At 39.7% G+C, this 22,968-nt stretch overlaps 1 protein-coding gene across 1 annotated transcript in view; it reads right to left on the bottom strand.

The window, feature by feature from the left end:
• Positions 1–22,968, bottom strand: part of KIAA1755 (KIAA1755 ortholog) — a 986,731-nt gene that overhangs the window by 177,008 nt on the left and 786,755 nt on the right. The window contains exon 14 of the mRNA XM_044090195.1: positions 20,421–21,475. Within this exon, the coding sequence (XP_043946130.1) occupies positions 20,421–21,475 (1,055 nt within the window). The remainder of the gene's footprint in view (positions 1–20,420; positions 21,476–22,968) is intronic.

Below are 22,968 nucleotides of genomic sequence, written 5' to 3'. Positions count from 1 at the left end.
TAACGTTTCACAAAGCTTATGTGAAAGTTACATTTTCAAGTTAAATATTCAAAAACTGTTTCACATTTATTTCAATGTATAAACTGGTACTAACGAAAAGGTGTTGAATTGATGTTATGAAACAGTGCAAGTGATGCAAGAGTGTGCGTGTGGGATAACAGCAATGCTGAAGATGACTAATAACTTTCTTAGGTAACAACACTTGAGTGGCCAGGGAGCAGCACGGTGGCTTTCAGTGACCATATGGAGGACCCTTGAACAGAAACGTTTTTATTTTTACATTATTTCAATAGTCGTCAGTGTGCAACTTGCTAAACATTGAGCTTCCTGAGATTATTACTTACCAGTTCAACTAATATGATAACAGGCAAAACACCATATGGAAACTTACATCAGATGCTCATAGCACGCTAAAATGTATTTATTATTTAACATTGCCTGTTGTAAAACGCTTTAAACAGATTTACTTTTTTTGATTTGTTCAAAGAATAATCATTTGACAAATAATTATGACACGGACTAAATTCAGACATAACAGTAATAAAAACTGAGAATAAAAAAATCTCAAGTTTTTACAGCTAAAATGAATCATTTCATTACTCTCAAACAATGAAGGTACCATGAATCAATGAGTTCCCACCATAATCTATGCAAAACAATACTCAACTTCTTTACCCAAGAATTTGGCCTGATGTCACTGCCTAATATGAATGGCATGTCAATTATGCCTCATTTCATATGCCAGTTTTCACGCCAATCACCGGAGCCACGCCCACTCCTGCGCAGAACTGAAGGTGAGCCAGCACACTACATTATCTCCCTGCATTAAAAACTGTACACTAAACTACACTGCTGTACTGCAATTGTCTGCATTACCATGCCTGTTAAGTATTTACTGGTATTTTTCACTGTTTTAAAGCTATCTGTTCTGCTTGTTCTTATTTTCCACCAAGCAGTGTTTAAATAGCTGATCTATTAACTGTTTAAAACATTCTTTAGAGCAGACGTGTCCAACCTGCGGCCCACAGGCTGCTTGCGCCCCTCAGAGCTCTTCCATGTGGTCCTAATCTCTACCTGCAACTTTGATGTATGCATGCCCTAAAACACTTTTTTTGTTTTGTGTTTATCACGCCCGTGACCTATAATTCTGTCGGTGTGCGCATGTGCCAAAGCACCCTTCTAGTTTTGATTTTTTTTGCGCCAAAGAAGGATCTGTGTGTTCCCGCCATTATTTTGTGCCAAAGAATCAGTGTGTATGTGTTCTCGCTGAAGAGGGACTCGTGTATGGATTTGCCGACATTGCCTTTGAAAGGGACAGCACTTACCTGTGTTAATAGGTAAGTATGAAATGAGTGAGTACATGCATGAAAGCAGAATGTTTGTGTATGTGAAAGTAGAAGAGTGTGTGTGTGTGTGTGTGTGTGTGTGTGTGTGTGTGTGTGTGTGTGTGTGTGTGTGTGTGCGTGTGTGTGAGACGTGTGCATGATAGAGAGAGAGAGACAGAGACAGAGAGACACGCACAAAGAGGCTAATGACAATCAATCTACCTACTGAACACAAATAAGTTAGCTCACAAATATATCGTACATTAAAAGTACACTTTCATTAAAGTGCAGCTTTCCTGACAGAGAGTGTTGTATTGAATATGAAATCATACCTCTCAACTGTATGGATTTTCGCTTCATCTTCCAATTTGTGTCTTTTGCTTAGGAAATAAAATTAGTCATGCAAGGTAATGCAGTTCCTGGGAGTAAGAATGAGACAGCAGCCTAGGGTTAATGGGTCAGTAGTGGATTGATTTTGAGGGACTGTAGCATATAAAGTTGAATTGTTTTTTCTGACAAAAAAGCACCCAATACTGTTTTGTCATTGCTGGGTTCTAAGCAGTGGCAGATTGGACAACAATAGCTTTGGTGGATCATAAATACTGGCAAGTCAGGTTGGCACAATGTCATTTTTAAATGTTGTGGGTTTTAGTGTGTATGTGTATGTTTGTGTGTTGGGAGGGCTGCAACAGTAGATGATTATTAAAGACAGACGTACGGACTGTGGAGAATATGTTTCTTTATTTCAATACCTGATACTTGGGTACTAGGCATGCCAAAAGTAGATTTTTTTAAGACATAGTTTCTTGCCATTTGCAGTGGATGGATATTTATATTTAATGGACAATGCTAGCAGTATGAGTGTGGTCCTGTAGGAATCTGGAGGATGCCAAGTCTACCACTGCCAATGTCTTGTAAAGTGACCTGGAAATGGATATTGGGATGTTACTGAAAAATACAGTAAATGGGCTTAGAAATATAGTTTAATTAAACAAAGTGCACTTGCAATTTGCAGGCCATAATTTAATTTATTTCAGGTGTCCAGATCCTGGTAGATTGTATACCATTAGACTTAATTAGGGAGAGCTGTCATTCTTGGGAAATAAGCAGCTCTAGTGTCAGTGAAAGCTCTGTGGTAGTTTGCAGGTAGGAAGTTGCAGGATGTGGATGCAATGTGTTTTATTTATTATTTTTAATGCATTTGTATTTCAAAGCATGGTTTTCTTTGCTGCAAAAGAAGGCAGGATTGAATGAGCCATATAATGCTTAACTGACAAAGATGGGATAGAAAGATTATAAGTGATGTATAATGTTTGCAGCTACAGTTGTTTCAATGGTGTCAGTGATGCATAACTATTTTTGGGCCTGAGTCCCACTTTTATTTTCTCTTTCTCCAGATTTCTTGCTCTAAGGTTGAGAGGTATGGTTCCATACTAAATCAGAAGGTTATATTTACCTTGGAAGACTTTTCAGCATAATTAGGGGAAACAGAGCCTTTTTAATATCTCTGCTTATTTCTAATATAAACTGCCATGTAACCTTGCAAATAACCTTCTTATTAAGCTACTTTTTTTTCTTTTGGAATTGACAAGTCTGCTTTATTGGTTCGGACGTAAGCATAGAGTACTAATGTGACAGCTCAGTAAACTGTTAGTCTGTGAATAACTTCTGCACAAATTAAAATGTCTGAATGTCCAATGGCTTTAGATTGGAGGTAAGTTATATGTTTACTTATATGTATGTAGTATGATCTTAGAGAGTTTATGGATTTCTTATTGACTTACGTTTTGCTGAGCAGTTGTTTGCTAATTTATTGATGGTCCTTTTGGTGGTGGGAAATTGGATGGATGAGACCATCTCTAGTATGATTTTTCTTCAGATATTTTGACTTCAAGACAATTTCATTCAGTGAGTGTGTGTCATGTAATTACTGAGGTTGCCTATTTTAGAAGTAGGGGCTCCTTTTGTGAGTGTGTGAAAGAGAGAGAGAGATTTAATATGTATACTGAATACATTTTTGCAAATGGAATTCTTAGTTAAATAGACGCCTCTTCTTGGGCAAGTAGACTTGAGTAACCAACATTAGTTCTTAGCCATCCAGCTAGGAAAGTTTAGTATGTGGATTTTCCATCTAGTTTGATGAAGGCTATGCTACTTACTCAAGGAGTACATTTATGGCTATCCATCCAGTTGTTGTGTTGCTGATCTACATTGTTTGATAATGAGAGAAGCTTTTTACAGAAGTTGAAGTTTTTGTGTCAAGAACCTGTCCATACAGAGTGGCTTGTTTATGTTGCAGTGAAGGCTGTGGTCTTTGTAGTGAGCGTTTTAAGTATAACCAGTATTTCTGAGGTGGAGGAAGTCTCTTAAGGCAGGATCTTTCTTAGTCTGGAAAGCAAGAAGCTTTTTAGTCTGTTTGGATAACGAAGTGAACTTAGTCCTTTGACCTTTTTGTTAGAAATGGTTGTAGTCTTTCTTTTGCAGGGTGTTTTGCTAAGGCACATGCCAAAAGGAGCTTTACACTCAGTAATGGCTCTTATAAAGGAAGAATACAGGGCTGTTATGACCTCCTTGTCCCTGGAAGAGATACCCTTACTAATGAGGTGGGCCATGTAAAAAGCTTTCCATACAACAGGGACAACATGGTGGTCAAAAGTCAGGTTTCTATCAACCCGGGTGTCCAAGCACCTCACGACTGATTGCATGCTTACAACATTGTTATTAATGTGATAATTTGTGGGGACATCACTCTTCCCAAAGGGGATGATGATGCATTTTTGGCATTTAGCCTGAGGACATGTTTCTGGCACCAGTCATTTGTTTGGATGAGACACTCTTGCAGCTTATTTAGAATTGTTTTATTAAGTCAGTAATGTGAATTCTTTACTTTATTGCAAATTTGTTGGCTTATTTTTGTGGATTATAGTATTGTAGGACTGCTAATGTTGACATTTTACATAGATGGACTGCTGGAGTGGTTTTTCCCAGTGAGAAATGCTAGTGCTGTAGTGAATATCTGTTTATTTGTAAAAGGGAAAAAAAAAATATATATATATATATATATATATATATATATATATATATATATATATATATTAACTAAGATGTTAGAGTTAACTATTAGATTAGATAACTAGAATTAGAATGAGAATTAGAATTTTAAGGCAAATAGGCATTTATTAAATTTATTCATTGTTTGAATGCACCTACAGTACAGCCAGGAGGTTGACTTTGGTTGCCTGCGGCAGCAAAAGAGTTAACTATATGATATATTTTATATGCGGCCCCAAGATCATTTCTGTTCATGCAATGCAGCCCTGGCAAGCCAAAAGGTTGGACATGTCTGCTTTAGAGCTTCCTTGCTGATTGTCTGTTGTTTTAAACATTTATAGTGTCTCACTGCTATTTTTCTGCTGTGTTAAACTTTCTCTAGTGTTTCCAGCTGAAACTAGGATAGCTAGTAGCTGTAGCATAATCCAGATACAGGCTTGCTGCATCTGGGTTTGTTTGTAGTGGTTGCTTGTTCTGACAACATTTTCTAGGCCATCTTGGATTGGAAGGGGCCTATTTGCACTTTAGTCAGAGGACTGTGTTGATTGGACCATGCCTGGTAAAGGGAGGTCAATCTAGGGTTTCAATAAGCATCCTCATTGGTCCTTTTGAATCTTTTTAAATTTTTTTTCAAGTTTTTAGCTTCTGGTATTTAGGCCCTGCATTTGAGCAGGTTTTTGCTTGTTTAAGTTGTGCAGCACCACACACCGCCGCACAATTGTAAGTCAAAACCTGACAGTTAAATTCAACAAACTTTTCCTTAGACACTACTGTAGCACACTAGTGTAGCCCTCATCGTTAGTGCTTTCTCGGTGAAAGAAATACCGCTAGTGAGCTATAATCTATTAACCACCAGCAAAAAAACAAAACAAAAAACAAACAAATAAAAAAAAAACAATAAAATAAAACCCCAGGCAAAAATATCCACCTAATGAGTTCCTCCATGAATGATTCCGAAAAGCCACCCCTAGTGACAACAGTCTTCAACCTAGCATTATGGACAGTTGGACTACCCTTGTTTCTTCTACCAACCTTGTAGACTTGGGTCTCTTGAGGCAGTGTAGCAACTGGCTTACATACACACCAACAACCCTCTACTAATAACTTATTCTAGCACAGAGTGCGAAAGATGTATCTGTACCACGTATCTTGAATCCATGCTCTCTTGAACTCAAAACAGAAACACGGAAGAGGTTGTCAATTCACCCACCACTACACTACACCTAGCACCATTACTCATACACATAACATGCATCAAACACAAAAATCTACATACGTGGAGGTTCTCTTAAAAAGCTTACCCAAGCACCAGAGACCAAAATACAAGACTAATACAAATAACACAGTCTTCACAGCACCCACAACACATAGCAACACCACTGCCTCACCCACCAAACCCATAGGGTGAAACACTCATAAACTAAATTTTCTTGTCACTGGAGACTCAATAGTGAGACACGGATGTCCCACTCACCAGGCTGGACAAGGAAAAGGTCATGGCCAGCTGTCTGTCCGGTGACAGGATTCACCAGATCACACATCCACTCAGGTCTCTCGGCAACAAGTACAATTATGACTCTATCATAGTTCATGTTGGTGTGAATGATCTGAGATGTACTTCACTGGACTACATGAAGAGAGACATGGTTGAGCTCTCTGAGTAAGTGTCCCAGGCAGGTATGTTCCTAGTCTTAAGCAGCATACTACCGTCACCTAGAATGATGCTACAGTATGAACAAAAAATGATTGATTTCAAAAATTGGCTTAGTTTTTGGTGTAATTTAAAGAGGATGTAGTTCCAGTCTGCCTGGGAAGCCATGGTCAACTATTGTGAGATCCATATGTCCCACTCACCAGGCTGAGTAAAGAGAGAGTCACAGTCAGCTGCCTATCAGGATTCGCCAGATAATGGAAGCACACAGGTCATTGAACTACAGGTATCAGTATGACTCACTCATAGTCCATGTGGGCGTAAATAACCTGAGAAATACTTCTCTGGAGATATGATGAAGCTCTTGGACTATGTGTCACAGTATGGTATGAGTCTGGTACTGAGCAGCCTTTTACTGTATCCGAAGATGATGACACTAAATAAACAGGCAATAATTTACTTTAAATAATTGACTTAGATTTTGGTGCTAATCGATGGGGGTAGAATGTGTGTCAGGCTGGGAGGATATGGTTGACAGCCCACACTGGTTTGCTAGGTATAGTCCTTACCTGTCCCCCCTCCCAGGCTTTTGAATAATAGTTAAAATCTTGTCCATCCCCACTGTGCATTTTTTTAAGCATTGCCAACCTGATAAACCTTATGAAATAGCAAAACTAACCCAAGAAAGTCTAAAGGTGATATTCCTCAGTGCTAGGAGGCAACACAATAAACACCTATGCAGGTTTCCCTCATCTTGGAGAACACAGACATCTGTGCAGTTAGCAAGATATGGTTTAAACCATGGACAGCACCCCTGCAGAACAGGGTTATAATACTTTCCACTCAGTTTGACCAGCTACCATACAGGAAGGGACATAAGTTGATGGTGTCTCAGTCTTCATCAAAAACAAACACACCTCAGGACTGGTCAAACAATGTAAAAAGTATGAGCTTCTCTATGTCCAAATTACCATAATAGACTTCCTATTATTACCCATGGCAAAATTCCAAGTTGCCCCTCCCCCCAAACTCTGGGCACACCATTGCCTATATGGAAATGTTCACAGAAACACTGTACAATTATGTTAAGAGTTGTAATGGGCAGCTGTGGCTACTACAAAAAGTACATGACAAACTCAAAAGAACACATCACACTGGTGGAATCCTATAACCAATAGGCTGTTTTAACAAAAGAAAGATAGTCATGGCAAAAAAATGGAAATGCAAATGCACTCAGGGTAAAACCCCTTTCATCAATCTAAACGAACAACTTAGGAGGCTATTTAAGCCAATCAAACCTACATTTGAGGTAAAATAGCTCCCTGTCCAAGAACAGTCAAATAGCCTTCTCCAGATTTTGTCCTCAACCTTAACAGCAATATGCAGCAATGTGCTGAACTAATTATAAATGGAAGCACCTATACTGATCTGGAAGACATAGCAAATGTTCTGGCAAACAAATTTAAATCTAGTTGTTCCCCACTTCCCGGACATTCAAGTAATACCCCCAACCATAACTCCCTAACCATCACTAGGGAATAGGTCCTTAAACATTTTCCAAGGCCAAGACTATATCCTCAGAGGGCCCAGACAGTATCGCAGGATGCCTACTGTAGTCTCCAGTCAGGCTTTGTGTCTAGTGAATAGAGGATTGCAACTGTCATTGTATTTGTGCAAGGGAGGCCATCTATGGACCCAGATAACTACAGATTCATATGTCTGGCTGATCTCATATGCAAAGCCATGGAAAGAAGTATTGTGAAAATAATAAACAATGACATAAGAAACCTGCAGCCATGGATCCGGCCTAGTCTAGTTTTATCAAAGGCAGGTCATGTCTACTTAGCTTGGTGTACTTCTTTGAGTAGATGACCAAGGCAACGAATGAGAGAAAAACAATCCATACTGCCTACCTTGACCTGGCCATAGCATTCACTACAATACTGTTTGCCACTCAGATATTGTTGGCAAACTCATGACATTAGGTATAAACCCCTGTCACCTGCTGGATAGCCAGCTGGCTTACTGATAGGACTCAAGAACTTAAGATAGGTGAATCTACCTTCACAAACAGGCCGCCAGCCACTGGCAGAGTCCCTCAGGTCTCAGTGCTGGAGCCACTCCTTTTTAGCATCTATTTTTCAGAGGTGAAGGCCAGCATCACGGCTTTTGGCTGACCAAATTTGCAGATAATTTCAAACTGAGCATAGTCAAAATACCTCAATCACACAAACAATCATTCAATAAGGTATAACACAGATAGAAAACTGGCGTTAGATCTAGGGTCTAAACCTCAATACCAAGAAATGCACAATAGTATCCTTTGGAAAGATAGCTACCCTGGAAGCTACCACACTGACAATATACTCCTAAGAGTAGACCCAGTGGTCATGGATTTGGTTAGACGTTTTAGACAATAACCTGATCTTAGACAGTCATGTGTCTTTGTTCTACGTTGTACAATGTATAAGCAAGGTTATGACATCTAGGTCTAAGGATATCGCTATTCCACTATACTCTGTCCTCATCAGACTAAACACTGAGTAGACCCCCCCCCCCATTTTGTATGCAACAACTGGAGCATGCACAAAGGTTTTTCACAAAAAGAATACAGGGGTAAACGACATGTCATACGCAGACCACCTCAAAGCCCTATCTCTGTACTCACTATCCTTTAGACCACTGAGAGGTGATCTATATCTTGCCTGCAAAGCATATTTTATCCCAATCTGATGGACCTGTTGCATATCCGCAAAATAACCAACATCAGAATTATCTGATCCAAGGAACTAAACCTTGTCTGCAACATAAATATGACATGCTGGAGGGACATATATTTGTCTCAGGGGCTACACCTTCTCTGGAACAGGCTTTCCATCCACATCAAGAAGAGATTTTCCCTAACCGAATTCAAGTGTAAACTAGACCTGAGGATGGGAAATCAGAAATTTACCCCTGGTCTGGCACCTATGTCTTTAATAGATAGAGGCAGCCTGTAAGTGCTTGACCACCTATGTCCAAATCTACATGTACCCTAGAAAACAATCCTAGAGTAAGTTTTCTTCTCATTTTGGCTGCTCCTATTATGTGTTGCCACAGTGGAACACTGGGTTGCAGAACGAGTGGCTGTAGAGTTTTACAGTGTAGTTTCCAGCCCGGTGCGCAACCTTCTTCAGAAGGCACACACATGCACACACTCACACCTAGGGCCAATTTAGAATATCTAATCCACCTACAGCTTATCTTGAGAATGTGGGAGGAAACTGGAGCACCCGGAGGAAACCCAGGTGAACACAGGGAGGACATGCAGACTTGCACACAGAAGAAAACAATCCGAGGGTATCAACCTGCCGAAAACATTTGGGTAGCATAGATAGGTTTAAAAAGGCACCTCAGGGGTTGTTAACCTAGTGAACTCCTGTGAACTTATGAACATGCTTTTGAGTGTGACTCTTCCCTGGATGTTTTTAGCACTCTTATATTAAAGTGGGATTGCCTGGAACTTTCTTTGCACTCTCTCTTTTGCTGCTTTCTGTTTGAGATTCATTTTAGCTGCATTGCTCACATGGCTTTTTCTGTCTTAAATGTTGCAGTTGGGAGCTTTAAAAGGATTTACTCACTGCTGGAACTTTCACTATCTATTTAGAGTTTACTTTTAATTTTTTTCATGGAGTTTTAAAGGAAGGTTCTTAGTTATAGACAGTTAGCAAACACGTGTTGTATTCTTCAACTACAAAAGGATTAACTCTGTCTGAATTGTGGAAGAAGCTGAAAAGTAACATTTTTATTCACTGTAACCTAACTCGACTAGATTTATTCTGTTAGACATGCCAGCTAAAGACACTCTGACTGTTTTGGATTTTGTCACACCCATGTTCACCCTGTCCTTTTGTTTACTATTATGGATTTTCCCACCCTACCCAAAATGACCTTGTCCGTAAAGACTTTTTTTAGCCAGCATATTGCCTTTTTTAGGTAAAAATCCATCTCATAGACAATTTGGATCACACTAAGAAGTCACATAAGTTGATGGTGTCTCAGTCTTCATTAAAAACAAACACACCTCAGGACTGGTCAAACAATGTAAAAAGTATGAGCTTCTCTATGTCCAAATTACCATAATAGACTTCCTATTATTACCCATGGCAAAATTCCAAGTTGCCCCTCCCCCCAAACTCTGGGCATACCATTGCCTATATGGAAATGTTCACAGAAACACTGTACAATTATGTTAAGAGTTGTAATGGGCAGCTGTGGCTACTACAAAAAGTACATGACAAACTCAAAAGAACACATCACACTGGTGGAATCCTATAACCAATAGGCTGTTTTAACAAAAGAAAGATAGTCATGGCAAAAAAATGGAAATCCAAATGCACTCAGGATAAAACCCCTTTCATCAATCTAAACGAACAACTTAGGAGGCTATTTAAGCCAATCAAACCTACATTTGAGGTAAAATAGCTCCCTGTCCAAGAACAGTCAAATAGCCTTCTCCAGATTTTGTCCTCAACCTTAACAGCAATATGCAGCAATGTGCTGAACTAATTATAAATGGAAGCACCTATACTGATCTGGAAGACATAGCAAGTGTTCTGGCAAACAAATTTAAATCTAGTTGTTCCCCACTTCCCGGACATTCAAGAAATACCCCCAACCATAACTCCCTAACCATCATAACCTTAAACATTTTCCAAGGCCAAGACTATATCCTCAGAGGGCCCAGACAGTATCGCAGGATGCCTACTGTAGTCTCCAGTCAGGCTTTGTGTCTAGTGAATAGAGGATTGCAACTGTCATTGTATTTGTGCAAGGGAGGCCATCTATGGACCCAGATAACTACAGATTCATATGTCTGGCTGATCTCATATGCAAAGCCATGGAAAGAAGTATTGTGAAAATAATAAACAATAGCATAAGAAACCTGCAGTCATGGATCCGGCCTAGTCTGGTTTTATCAAAGGCAGGTCATGTCTACTTAGCTTGGTGTACTTCTTTGAGTAGATGACCAAGGCAACAAATGAGAGAAAAACAATCCATACTGCCTACCTTGACCTGGCCATAGCATTCACTACAATACTGTTTGCCACTCAGATATTGTTGGCAAACTCATGACATTAGGTATAAACCCCTGTCACCTGCTGGATAGCCAGCTGGCTTACTGATAGGACTCAAGAACTTAAGATATGTGAATCTACCTTCACAAACAGGCCAGCCACTGGCAGAGTCCCTCAGGTCTCAGTGCTGGAGCCACTCCTTTTTAGCATCTATTTTTCAGAGGTGAAGGCCAGCATCACGGCTTTTGGCTGACCAAATTTGCAGATAATTTCAAACTGAGCATAGTCAAAATACCCCAGTCACACAAACAATCATTCAATAAGGTATAACACAGATAGAAAACTGGCGTTAGATCTAGGGTCTAAACCTCAATACCAAGAAATGCATAATAGTATCCTCTGGAAAGATAGCTACCCTGGAAGCTACCACACTGACAATATACTCCTAAGAGTAGACCCAGTGGTCATGGATTTGGTTAGACGTTTAGACAATAACCTGATCTTAGACAGTCATGTGTCTTTGTTCTATGTTGTACAATGTATAAGCAAGGTTATGACATCTAGGTCTAAGGATGTCGCTATTCCACTATACTCTGTCCTCATCAGACTAAACACTGAGTAGAACCCCCCCCCCCCCCATTTTGTATGCAACAACTGGAGCATGCACAAAGTTTTTCACAAAAAGAATACAGGGGTAAACAACATGTCATACTCAGACCACCTCAAAGCCCTATCTCTGTACTCACTATCCTTTAGACCACTGAGAGGTGATCTATATCTTGCCTGCAAAGCATATTTTATCCCAATCTGATGGACCTGCTGCATATCCGCAAAATAACCAACATCAGAATTATCTGATCCAAGGAACTAAACCTTGTCTGCAACATAAATATGACATGCTGGAGGGACAGATATTTGTCTCAGGGGCTACACCTTCTCTGGAACAGGCTTTCCATCCACATCAAGAAGAGATTTTCCCTAACCAAATTCAAGTGTAAACTAGACCCGAGGATGGGAAATCAGAAATTTACCCCTGGTCTGGCACCTATGTCTTTAATAGATAGAGGCAGCCTGTAAGTGCTTGACCACCTATGTCCAAATCTACATGTACCCTAGAAAACAATCCTAGAGTAAGTTTTCTTCTCATTTTGGCTGCTCCTATTATGTGTTGCCACAGTGGAACACTGGGTTGCAGAACGAGTGGCTGTAGAGTTTTACAGTGTAGTTTCCAGCCCGGTGCGCAACCTTCTTCAGAAGGCACACACATGCACACACTCACACCTAGGGCCAATTTAGAATGTCTAATCCACCTACAGCTTACCTTGAGAATGTGGGAGGAAACTGGAGCACCCGGAGGAAACCCAGGTGAACACAGGGAGGACATGCAGACTGCACACAGAAGAAAACAATCCAAGGGTATCAACCTGCCGAAAACATTTGGGTAGCATAGATAGGTTTAAAAAGGCACCTCAGGGGTTGTTAACCTAGTGAACTCCTGTGAACTTATGAACATGCTTTTGAGTGTGACTCTTCCCTGGATGTTTTTAGCACTCTTATATTAAAGTGGGATTGCCTGGAACTTTCTTTGCACTCTCTTCTTTTGCTGCTTTCTGTTTGAGATTCATTTTAGCTGCATTGCTCACATGGCTTTTTCTGTCTTAAATGTTGCAGTTGGGAGCTTTAAAAGGATTTACTCACTGCTGGAACATTCACTATCTATTTAGAGTTTACTTTTAATTTTTTTCATGGAGTTTTAAAGGAAGGTTCTTAGTTATAGACAGTTAGCAAACACGTGTTGTATTCTTCAACTACAAAAGGATTAACTCTGTCTGAATTGTGGAAGAAGCTGAAAAGTAACATTTTTATTCACTGTAACCTAACTCGACTAGATTTATTCTGTTAGACATGCCAGCTAAAGATGCTCTGACTGTTTTGGATTTTGTCACACCCATGTTCACCCTGTCCTTTTGTTTACTATTTTGGATTTTCCCACCCTACCCAAAATGACCTTGTCCGTAAAGACTTTTTTTAGCCAGCATATTGCCTTTTTTAGGTAAAAATCCATCTCACAGACAATTTGGATCACATTAAGAAGTCACTGCTCATGTAAATGTTCAGTTCTAGAAGTCTAAACAAAAAAGTGTTCGGTCCTGAGCTCTCCGTGATACTGAAACACATGCATACATGTATAGGTACTGAAATTTGGTTTCAATTTACTGATACCACTGTGTGCACACCAAGGTACTGCACCTATCACACAAGCAGACCACCTGGGAGTGGCAGGGGAATATCCGTATTTATCCACTCACAATTTCCTCTAGCAAAATCCCTCATGGCACCAGTTTGGAATTCCTTCACATCTCACTCACACTATATAATGAAACCCTTATCTTCAGAGATGTTAACTTAGATTGGTCCAAACTTAAAACTGACTCTCCCCAAGTCAGTATCAACCTACACGGCTTCCATCAACTGATATCTTCCCCCACCCAGCTTAATAAAAATACTTCTTCTGGCTCCCCAATAGACTGGATATTCACCAACTCACCCTATTACTACCATAACTCCACTACCCTACCAGACATTCTTAGTGATCATCTTCCTACCACTGTTTTAAGATATTCAACCGAATTACCCAAACCCCACCTTTATAGAGACTGTCATAAGCTCACTAACTTTAATCTATCCCAGTTCAACTCCACTTTTTCTAGTATAGACTGGTCCATTCTCAAGAATCCCTCTTAATGGCACTGTTAACACTTTCAACACTATCTTCCTGAATACCCTAAACTCCCTTGCTCCCTCTAGAAAGATCAGAATAAAATCTAATCATGCTCCCTGGCTTTCTGAATAAACTAAATCCCTTATACAGAATAGAGATAGTGCTTGGAAAGCCTGGATTAAAACAAAGAAACTACCTCTCTTACACAAATATAGACACCTTAGAAATCTTACTAAAAAACAAACCAACAATGATAAAAAATCATATTTTAATTCTCCTCAAAACAATTACAAATCCAACTCTAGGAATTTTTGGTCAGCTCTTAACAGAATCCTTTCTCCCGGCTGCCCTTCAAATCCCTGTCCTTACTCAAACACATCCCCTCTGGAAACGGCTACTCTCCTAAATGAGCACTTTATAGACAGCATCCAAACACTCTTGCCATCAATGTCTAGCAACCCTACACTACCAATTCCTCCTAACCCTTCTGAAAAAAAAAATCTTCTCTTTCCTCCCAGTTCCTACATCATACATCAGGTCTCTTTTACAAAAACTCAAACCCTGCTCTCCCTCCACTGATAATCTACCTCCTACCTTCCTCAAACATGCTGCTGACTCAATTGTCTATCCTTTATCTATTCTAATCAATAGATCAGTTCAAGAATCTACTGTCCCTACCCTTTGGAAATCCTACTTCACTATTCCCCTACATAAAGGAGGTAATTCCACAGACCCATCTAACTACCGACCCATAGCTATCTTATCCTCTCTGTCTAAAATCCTCGAAAAATGCATACACTCACAGCTCCTAAAATACCTACTCCAAAATGACCTTCTCACCCCCACTCAGCATGGTTTCCATCATAACCACAGCACAACCACTACCCTCTTATCTTTTACACATACCATCGCAGAGGCCCAAGATAAGAACAAACTCATAGCCTGTCTTCTCCTTGACCTCTCCAAAGCCTTTGATACAGTCAGTCACCCCCTACTAATATCTAAACTTGCTCATCTCAACCTCTCCTCATCCTCCCTTCACTGGTTCAGTAGTTACCTATCTGTCAGGCAGCAATCTGTTAAATGGCTGTTATCTTCATCTTCTCCATTTATACCTGTCCCAAATGGGTACCCCAAGGCTCCATCCTGGGTCACCTCCTGTTTCATATCTTTACCAATGATCTCAAAACTTCCTGTGAACAGTCTCTCATCCAATATGCTGATGACTCTACCCTCATCTCCATTTCTGACAACATATCTGAACTCCATACTGCTACCCAGAATGCCTTTCTTTCAACAGAACAATGGTTGTCCAGTAATTTACTCATCTTTAACCCAAAAAAGACTAATCTCTTACTCTTCCTTCCTCGATCACTCACTCACTCCTTACAAATCTACCTTTACTATCATATCCTCCAACAACACTATAATCCAACCAGAATTCCATTCAAAACTCCTAGGCGTCATCATAGATGATAAACTCAAATTTAACCTGCACCTGTTACAATGTTTAAAAAAGACACATCAAAAGCTCGGTCTCCTGTATCTCAACAAAATATTTCTGACCACAAATTCTAGACTAGTCCTTGCACAAGCTTTCCTCCCCTCTGTTCTATATGCTGCACCAGTATTTACCAACATCCAAACTACAACCTTGAACAAATTACAACAGACTTATCACAAGATAGCCAGATTTGTCACTAACTCTCCATATAACTCACATCACTGCCTGGCCCTTAACTCTCTCCAGTGGCTTGAATTCCCCCAGCTACTACTACTGAGACAATTCCAAATTCTACACTCCATCCTCTACAATCAGCATCCTGTCCTGCTCTCTCATCACTCATCTCAATCTATTCTCCACCTCGGACTCTTCGTACCTCTAATCAGCAATTACTTGACATCTATCAACCCAAAAAAAAAAAAAAAACAGTAGGCAAACTCCTATACAAACATTCCATTGCCAGTGCTTGGAATAAACTCCCAATAGAAATACGTTCCATCATGCACCCATCTCACTTTAAAGAAAAAATCAAACTTCATCTACTTAACTCTAAACTCTGCCCCTGTCAAGCCCCTACTTAACTCTCATTACCCTCCTTTCTCATCTTATTTCTAACGCTCCCTCTACTTCCAATGTACTCTACTATGTGTATACAAACTAACTAAATCAAATACACTGCAAAAACTCTTGCTGTAAATATGTAAATATTTTGTTACTCTGTACAAATATGGTGCCTTTGTTTCAAGCTTCAATGTATTTAACTTTGTAATTGAAATGATCTGTTGTTAATACTCTATACTTATTGGACTGTTAAACTTCTGTGTAGTATTTTTGGAGCTTTTCTCCTCGGGTCTCTGCTGAAAATAGATGACTAGCCCAGTTGGACCAACCTGGTTAACAAATGTCAATAAATAAATAAATCAAATGACTTCATTGCTAACAATTGCAGATTCCCCCCTCAATATTACTTGATGACTGGTAACTATTTAAGTTAAAAAGCATCATTACAAATATTGTCCCTGCCTGCATCCCTACTAATGTCATTCCCTGTTGATTAAATTTGACCACCAAACTGTCATCTTCTCCCTTAAAACTGGTACTATCCTGCCAAACAGCTTTTCCATATTCAAAGATTACTTTCCAAAGTCAGCCTAAAATCCCTGTCAGAAGGATGAATAAAAATCAAAAGCACTTCCCTTTAGCTGAGCCAACCACTATGACTAGTGCTAATATTTACCTCTGACTCCCAACTTGATTGAGCATAAGTTTCCTGGGAAAGTACCTTTGGCTCCTGAATACACAATCTCGATAATAAAAAGTTAGTAAAAGGAGAAAAATACTTTCTTTCTATAGAGAAGGTACTTAGGCAGGCCAGCAAAGAAATCAACCACACAATTTGGAAAACTAAGGCAGGATATGAAATGAAAGTTACTACCTACTCCAAGGATAACCATAGGCCATTTTAACTATATATGGAATATCAGAAGTTCCATCCAACCCTGCACCAAGTTGTAACTGAACATATGCTGATCCCAGCACCATCACCTAAATCCTAGCCATGAAATTCAGCCCCACCTATCCTACTCACCCCTGTGCCCCCTGTGCTCTTTGTGAATTGCTAAACCCCCTGTTCTCATAATCACTATGGGCCAGATCACAGAAGGTCTACCCCCCAAAAAAAATGGCTACCTGGGCCCAGTCTATATACAAGGCTGTTTCCTAGTGTATGTTCTAACATTACTAAACCCTTCCTAATTTTTTCAACATTAGTCTTTCCATGGGGTATGCACCTGATCCTTCCATGGCAGTCATAAAATCTTTACCCCACTATTATGAATTCTGTCTGAGCTTCAGCACTGTCATGATGCATTCGTTAGTCTACCGTGCCTTCCATAACCTCATGGAAGATAGGGTTCTGATACAGAAAAGACTTAGAAAACATTTGAGACTGCTTTATCTGTTCTTTCCTGTTTGAACCCCCAACACCACCATGGGATTTTAATTTTATCAAGTACTTCTTTGTTTGTTCTTTCTGCCAAGTTGGCATCTCTGGTAGATTTGAAAACAGCTGACATTGTGATATTCCATAAAGGAGTCTTCCCCACATACTCTGACAACTACCTCTCTATAATCCTCATCAACATCATCTCTAAAATCAAGGAATATATCTTGGTCCTCCTCATAAATAAATAAATTAGTTACTTACAAACCTTGAGCTCTAATCAATTCAGCTTTGTGAAAGATAGATCAATCATGTCTCTCTAATCTGGCTGACTTCTTTGAAAATGTAATAGATGCCATCAATGGAGACCATTCTGTTCATTCTATCAGTGTGGACCTTCATAAGTTCATGGGTTCATAGGTGTGTACTAGGCTAATGGCCCTGGAGCCTATTACAAGCCTAGCCCATAGAAGTGCCCTGGCACCGTGCCGTCCAATGTTAGTTCACAGTGCCTCTATCAAGTAGAGCCACTAGAGTAATCCCCAGGGTGTAGGTAGGGTGTAAGTCCCTAATGATATTCTCCATGGTGGTATAACTGACAGACTCACTGGTCTAAACATCAATCCCTGGGTCATCTACTGGGTTGATAATTGGCTCACATATCAAGCAGAAACAGTAAGAGTTGGTGGCACCTACTCTTCTGAAAAGCATATCACTATTGGTGTCCTTCAGTGCTGAGTTCTTCATTCCTTCCTCTTTGGCATTTACTTCCCTAAAGTGAAAACAGGTTTCAAATGTGCATGTCTAACCAGGTTTGCTGATGACTGTAAATTGGGTGTTATTACTGACTCCCCCCATAAACACTCACGTCCTCTAAGAAGGGCTTTGCAGAGCCAGCCCTTGGCACACCAACCATTGTGTTCAGCTGACTACCATCAGGTGTAGTGTATATCCTATTGATTTCTGCATAAATAGGACCCCACTTACGATCAGCACATTTATTACAGCTCTAAGTACTTTCAATGATAAAAAGCTATGCTTCAGTTATTGCTTGTCAGTTATAATTAGGAAATCTTTATACCTTGCCAGTAAATTATCAAAGGTATACTTTTAATATCCAAAAACAATTTTTTTTTTCTGTTGTTCGGCATTAACCCAGTCATAGGCAACAATGCACTACTTGGAAGGTACCTCTCCAAATACTTCCCCCCAACTACAAAGACGCCAATGTTGTCTAACTCAAAAAAAAAAAAAAAAATCAAAGAATTAAATTCTCTTGGCTACCTTGGCATACATAAGGCACTTTCAACTTTCCTTGTCTTGTGCCATCTCCAGTGAGGTGATCTCTGCCTTACTTTCTGTGATATGAAAGGCCCTGTCCTATTAGACCTCCACCAGTTCTGAATTATTGGTAACACTACAAAGAATGCAACCTTACTTGCAACATAAACAAGACCTCCTGGAAAAACAGATTCCTCACACATAAAACCCCTACCTATGGAACAAGATCCTCTTGTATGTCAAACAATGTGTCCTTCAAGCTGTGCCTTGATGGCTATTTTTGTACCCACAGGTTTACTCCTGGGATAAACAGTATGACTCTCATGAAGTGAGATGGCAAATCTACCCACTATATTCTGTGTATGACATGGCTAGGTTCTGTATGATCATCCATATGATCCACTAAGACAGAATGCATGACTCTATAAGGGATTTTAGTTTGTCATAATTATGCACAGTTTGCTCATGGAAAATTGTACCAGTCCATTTTGGAGCTGCTCATCTTACCTGCATAAGTAAGGATTCTAATGCTGTTTATTATAACTGTTCAGGAAAGGGTTCTACCCCACTCAATGCACCCAACCAGTCAGAAGCTTCACTCCTGTTCATTATACCTGTTCATATAGGGACCTCCACTTCTGAGAGTAGAGGGATGTGGGGGCTGAGTAGTTCAAGTCAGCTTACCCACTTTGGGGGGTGGAGTTCATGACTGATTTGTTAGGAGGGTCATTCGTGTGAACTAAAGGCTAGCATTAATGGAAGTGTGCATGAGAAAACACCCCAAGCATATTGTAGAATATCACAGCTGTAGTGGAGGGTGAGTAGATACAAAACCAAAAAAATGATGCCCATCCCTCCATAGCTTATAATGGCTCCACTTTCTGTGCTTTACTCTCACTCCTTAGAGGAACAAATGTACTGACTAGGTCTGGGGAATTAATGGGCCTGTGGCTCTCCTGACAGGGAGGTCTGATGATCATATGGTACAGGGATAAGGAAGAAAAAGCTCCATTTCTGTTTGTAGTACTTTGTCACATAAGGGCTGCACCATCAGTCATCATACCTATCTAGTCAGGTACAGTTGGTCATGCCTTTTTAGGTCACCAGAACTGGCTTAGGTGAACCACCAGGAAGACTATTATAAAGGTTATTCTGGTTGTTTACATTATTTTAATGAAGACTTTTGTCAGTGCACTTGTGATTTTGAAGTGCCATTAACATTGACTCTAGATGATTGTCACTACTGAAGCGGCACCTTGACGCAAAGTGCAAAACATGGGAAAGGGGACTGGGGATGGATGAACTTAAACCTGTTTTTAAAAAAGTTGTAGCTAATTTTATCAGTACAGGCAAAGGTGTTGTTTACAACGCTTGTTAAGGTAAGTGCTAATTGAGAATTTCGACAACAATAAAACAGCCTTCCTTCTGCTTGTGACCAGTCCCCCTTTAATACAAAGTAGAACCACATACGTTTTAGTTTCTGGTTTGCCACCTTGACAGTCTTCTTCTGGCAAACTGAGTTTAGGTATGATGACTGATACAACATGCACACGGCTTGCCTATCAGCTTTCCTTCATGTGTAGAAACAAGATTTGCTCGACTTCATTTTAAACTAACTGATGTTGGCTACTACAAACTGTATTCAGACAGAATGATGGCAAATCTGACAGTACAGGCATTGTGAAGCCATTACAAGGGTGCACCTTTTACTTATAAGAAAAATAAATTAAAATGAATGTAGACAATATGTGAAATCTAAAGAGGAAGTTGTGCTAATACAGTTTAAGGCTTTCCTTTGTGTGCCATTTAACAGCTAAACTATTTTCTGTAATAGACTATACAGGGTAAGAAAACATGTATTTTTAAAGGAGATGTTAAAGTACTTACACAAGGTCTACCATTGTTCCTCCATCTGATTTATTTGCTGCAGTTTTCACTAGTAATCTTTTTTGTTTTCTGTTCATCTGAGGGCTGAGATATTGGGCTAAAAGTTTTGGTCTGGCAAAATGAGCACTTTGTTCCCAGGGCTGTTGCAGGCCCATCCCCTCGGTGCAAAAACTTTCATGCCTGGAGAGTTGATACCTCTGAGCCATTTCCATCATTTTTGCAGATGAAAGACCTTGGAAATGCCTACAGGAAAAGCCAGTTGGGTCTGAATGGGAGGAGCGGCAACGAGAGCCATCACTATGCGATCTGTTAAAATGAACCCTGGAAAGCCAGTCAGTTACTGAAGAGCTGCATGCCTGCACTAATGAAGGCCCCTTAATGGGGCTCTCAGAAACTATCATGTCACTTTTTGGACTAAAAGCAGTAGCTCCTTTTCCTGTCTGTTCAAGAGCCACAGCTCTAGTTTTCAGTGAAACTTCTTCCCTGGACCTTAGTCCTTGAAAACTATCCCCTGAACAGGCCTCCCTTCCATGTTGACATTTCTGGTCTTTGTCACAAACACTGCTGCCAGTCTTAGGAGTGTCTGTTACTGCCACAGATTCTGGGTTAACTCCTGAACTCAAACAAGACACAGCAGCTGATATCCGCCCATCCCCTTTCTTTTCAGATATTGCACAGTCAGCATTGCATTCACTGTCAGAGGTAGGTGCTGATTCCTTAGGCAATTTGGATTCTGCATTAAGTAGGCTCTCTTCATAGCCACCTGATGTTTTTGCTGCATTCTGAGAGTCTCTATATCTTTCCAGTTTTTCCTCCAGAAGCTTCTTGGTTTCCTGACATTCAAGCCAGGTTTCATTCCAGACATTTATCCCTTTACTGCTGCTGACTGCATATACCTGAACCTTCACTTCCTGGAACTTGTCTCTGGAAAATTCAGTACATAACTTCTGCTGGTAACTTTCCATGCACTTCAATGAGTCTGCTTCATGAGCTTTATTACTGCAGGTATTCAGATGACTCAGGTAGTGTTGACAGTCCACTGCAAGCCATGTGGCCTAGAAAGACAGATGACAGGCATTGCTTATAGAGACACAACACAAAGATTTCTACAAAATAAGTGAATAATGCATAGGTATTACAGTGCAGAGTGTAACAGTCTCATGTTTTTTTTTTCTTTTCCATTTTGATCTGTGTCACTTTCCTCTTCATATCCTAATGTTTTACATCTCTTATTTCTTTTAGATGTTGTACCATCAACATTCCCTTGCTGTTAAATCAGCTAAAAAATTCCTTTAACTGTTATTCATTCTGTCACAGTGATTCATGTTTTGAAACACTTTATATGGCATTAATGACTAGCTTACAGAAACAAACAAATATCACTGAAGGCTGGTCAGCAGATGAAGATTACATTAACCAAGAGGAATATTTCTTCTTCAAGGGCACAACATCTGCCATCCCTATGAATACTGTTACTTTATGAACGGATTGAGATGTGCAGTGGATGGGCCGTGATGTGCAAAGGTGCTGGTCAGTGTCAGGGTAAGCATTTTTTACACATATGTGTGAACTCATACACTCAAAGGAGTCTCTAGCTATGACCAAGGATATGCAGTGTCACATTAGAGTTACACACATGCTTTGCAAGGTGCGGAGAACCAAGCCCCCCCCCCATTAGAGGATTAGTGGGCAAAACTCCCCTGAAAAGCATTAAACATCCCTTTACATTAAATTATCAAATTATTTATACATACATAGATTTGCCTCATGTGATGAAGTGTCAGTTATTTACTGTTTGCAGCATAGTATTCCATGAGCATTTACCATATTTCTAGTACTTCACATTTATGGTCTTTTCCTATGCTGGATACACTACTGCAGGGTTTGTAGTTTGTTTACTCACAATTCTGATATGTATACACGTGATATCTGGTGCCATGATGAAACCAGTATCTTCATGGCAAAAGAAACAGGAAAGGGATCTATAGAAAGTAATATATTTTAGTAAAAAGATGCCAGAAATACCATGGTCATAAAGTTCAAGAATCCTTCTTCTATCTTCTTTAGCACTAATTTGCTTTATAAATCTGCAATTTGTCTTCAAGATTTGATTTTAACTCTCCTGTTCAGGAATTCAGGGGGGGGGGGGCAAAGGCCAAAAATCAGGGACAGTTTTTAATTATTACTCAAATTAACTTAAAAAATGTAATAGAACACTATGTTTTATACCATCATGTGTTTTTTGAACAAGAAGTATGAAACTCTACTGTCTGGCACTATTGTCTGATTATAATCCTCAGCAATTTACCAGAAAATCAAAGATTTTACATGGCACAGAGCAAAATATGTGGCAAAATCAGTGATGTTCTGAAAAACAGCAACATTTGAGAGCTGTAACTATATGTACAAAACATTTATTTTAATATAATGAAATGTTGAAATTAGCACTAGCATACGGAGCTATATTAGTTCACTGAAAGATATTTTCAGTATACTGCTGTTTGTTGACACCTAACCATCAAAAATCATTCACAGGATTTTCCCAGGG

The sequence above is a fragment of the Protopterus annectens genome, chromosome 12.part0 (genome assembly GCF_019279795.1).
Source record: "Protopterus annectens isolate FY-2018-M chromosome 12.part0, PAN1.0, whole genome shotgun sequence".
NCBI lineage: Eukaryota > Metazoa > Chordata > Ceratodontiformes > Protopteridae > Protopterus > Protopterus annectens.
This window is presented reverse-complemented; position numbering and strand designations above follow the sequence as displayed.